At 46.2% G+C, this 2,500-nt stretch overlaps 1 protein-coding gene across 1 annotated transcript in view; it reads left to right on the top strand.

The window, feature by feature from the left end:
• Positions 1 to 2,500, top strand: part of fnbp1a (formin binding protein 1a) — a 70,934-nt gene that overhangs the window by 64,962 nt on the left and 3,472 nt on the right. The window contains exon 13 of the mRNA XM_076270305.1: positions 1,888 to 2,012. Coding sequence (XP_076126420.1) covers positions 1,888 to 2,012 — 125 coding nt within the window. The remainder of the gene's footprint in view (positions 1 to 1,887; positions 2,013 to 2,500) is intronic.

The raw sequence follows: 2,500 nt of genomic DNA, 5'->3' as shown, positions 1-2,500 counted from the left end.
TTGTCATTCCGAGGTGCTCTGAATGCACCCTTACACCTGTTCCCAGAAAGCATCGTACCTGTGTCGCAATTCACTACCTCCGACGTTCGAACACCGTAGTTCCAACAACGTTGTTGATGATGCAGCGATACATATCATTGGTGGAAACAGTGGCAACGTATAATACCCCACCCCCTAGAAATGTTCTGTCACGGCCTATGTCGACACTTTTCTAATCTAAACCGAGTGATTAATGCTGGCATTGTCATTGCCATCAGCCAAAACCTAAACCTATTGCAAGCATATAAAACAGTTAATTTAAGCAGACCAATATGAGTCATTATTTGTGTTAAATATCTATGTTGGAAAAAATATATAGCCTGGACAAATGTCTGGGTATCCCATAGGATAACAACTGTCTCGTGGCTTAACGGCAGCGCGTCAGTGCGCTGAGCGTTCGGCCGGAGTTCGCGTCCTATGTCTTCTTTTCATCTCTGACTAAGAGTAGGCCTACGAGACACAACAATAGGTTTTGACCATACATATTTATGTATATAGTTACTCTACATCGAGAGACCATAGGTAGGCCTATAATACATCAGTCAAAATCAATTGAATGTCACACTAGTTCACCTGCAGGTAGCGAGAAGCAAGAGGACAATCTCACATCATAAGAAAATCGAACCTACAACGTTGGGATAATAAGTCATCTGCTTTAGCCACTACACTATTTATCACTGCTGATGTAAGGGACTGTGAAGATTATAATACTAAAAGCAAGGCAATACTTGAATTAACATAAATAGCAAGAATGAGCCAAGTAGGGGAGTCAGTGTCTTAATCAAAATTAAGCTACAGGATAGATCAATCATTGAGTCATGAGATAAACATCCACTTCGCAAATTTTGGTTTAGGCGGTTGTGATTTTTGGTTAGGCGCTCCGGACACCAACAGGAACTACCAAGGAACGACACAAGTGCAGTAGTTCAAACGACCAAACTTTGCGTCCTTGTTTGCGATTGAGAGTTCGAACTACCCTTTCTAGAAACACCAAATCCAAGAACGATGGAGCGTACTACCAAGGTTGCGACGCAAGTTAGCAAACGATGCTTTCTAGAAACGACCCCCAGAGCAGCGAGCAGGGCTGGGGACGTGAGTCCGGGCGTGTGCAGGCCCGAACTGCACTGTATGACCACTGAGCATAGATAAACAGTAAAATGTAGCTGGGACGGTAGAGGGGTTAGAAACCCATGAATGAAAATAGCCTATTTATTTCAGGTAGCCTATTTTTGCACCAAAAATATGTGAAAACCATGGAAGTTTAAAATGTAAAAAAAAAAAAAAAAAAAACTCTCACGTTCCCAGCGCCCCCCTAGGTTGTATGAACGCCCCCTAGGGGGCGGTACCGCCCCCGTTGAGAAACCCTAGTTTAGTTCATATCTAAGTCTATATTCAATATTCAGTATATTCAACTTTATTGTCGTTGCAGGAGTGTAATATCAGTAGCCTAAAAACGAAATGCAGTTTTATATGTAACCGGTGCGGTGACTAATATGTTACATTTGTTTCCTGCGAGTTGATTGGCTGATGATGTGTCATGTGACGTGTCTCCTCAGAGCTGGTTGGCTGCTGATGTGTCATGTTACGTGTCTCCTCAGAGCTGGTTGGCTGCTGATGTGTCATGTGACGTGTCTCCTCAGAGCTGGTTGGCTGCTGATGTGTCATGTGACGTGTCTCCTCAGAGCTGGTTGGCTGATGATGTGTCATGTGACGTGTCTCATCAGAGCTGATTGGCTGATGATGTGTCATGTGACGTCTCCTCAGAGCTGATTGGCTGATGATGTGTCATGTGACGTGTCTCCTCAGAGCTGATTGGCTGATGATGTGTCATGTGACGTGTCTCCTCAGAGCTGGTTGGCTGACGTGGAGGGGAAGTTGCTGGAGAAGGGCGACGCCCAGAGGAGACAGAGCGCCCACTATGACTCCCAAGGCCACACCCCTGTAGGAAACAACTGCGCTCAGAACCGGGAGAGGTACTCCATATACACACACACACACACACACACTACAACACACACACACACACCCCTGTAGGAAACAACTGCGCTCAGAACCGGGAGAGGTACTCCATATACACACACACACACACACACACACCCCTGTAGGAAACAACTGCGCTCAGAACCGGGAGAGGTACTCCATATACACACACACACACATGCTCACACACACTACAACACACACACACACACCCCGTAGCTCAGAACCGGGAGAGGTACTCCATATACACACACACTACAACACACACGCACACACACACCCCTGTAGCTCAGAACCGGGAGAGGTACTCCATATACACACACACACACACACACACCCCTGTAGGAAACAACTGCGCTCAGAACCGGGAGAGGTACTCCATATACACACACACACACACACACACACACCCCTGTAGGAAACAACTGCGCTCAGAACCGGGAGAGGTACTCCATATACACACACACACATGCTCACACAC

The sequence above is a fragment of the Alosa pseudoharengus genome, unplaced genomic scaffold (assembly GCF_046254945.1).
Source record: "Alosa pseudoharengus isolate Yale_2024_CS ecotype anadromous, Long Island Sound unplaced genomic scaffold, YU_APseudo_1.1 YU_APseudo_1.1_scf_6, whole genome shotgun sequence".
Lineage (NCBI taxonomy): Eukaryota > Metazoa > Chordata > Actinopteri > Clupeiformes > Clupeidae > Alosa > Alosa pseudoharengus.
Note: the sequence above shows the minus strand (reverse complement) of the source record. Positions and strands in the feature narration are given on the sequence as shown.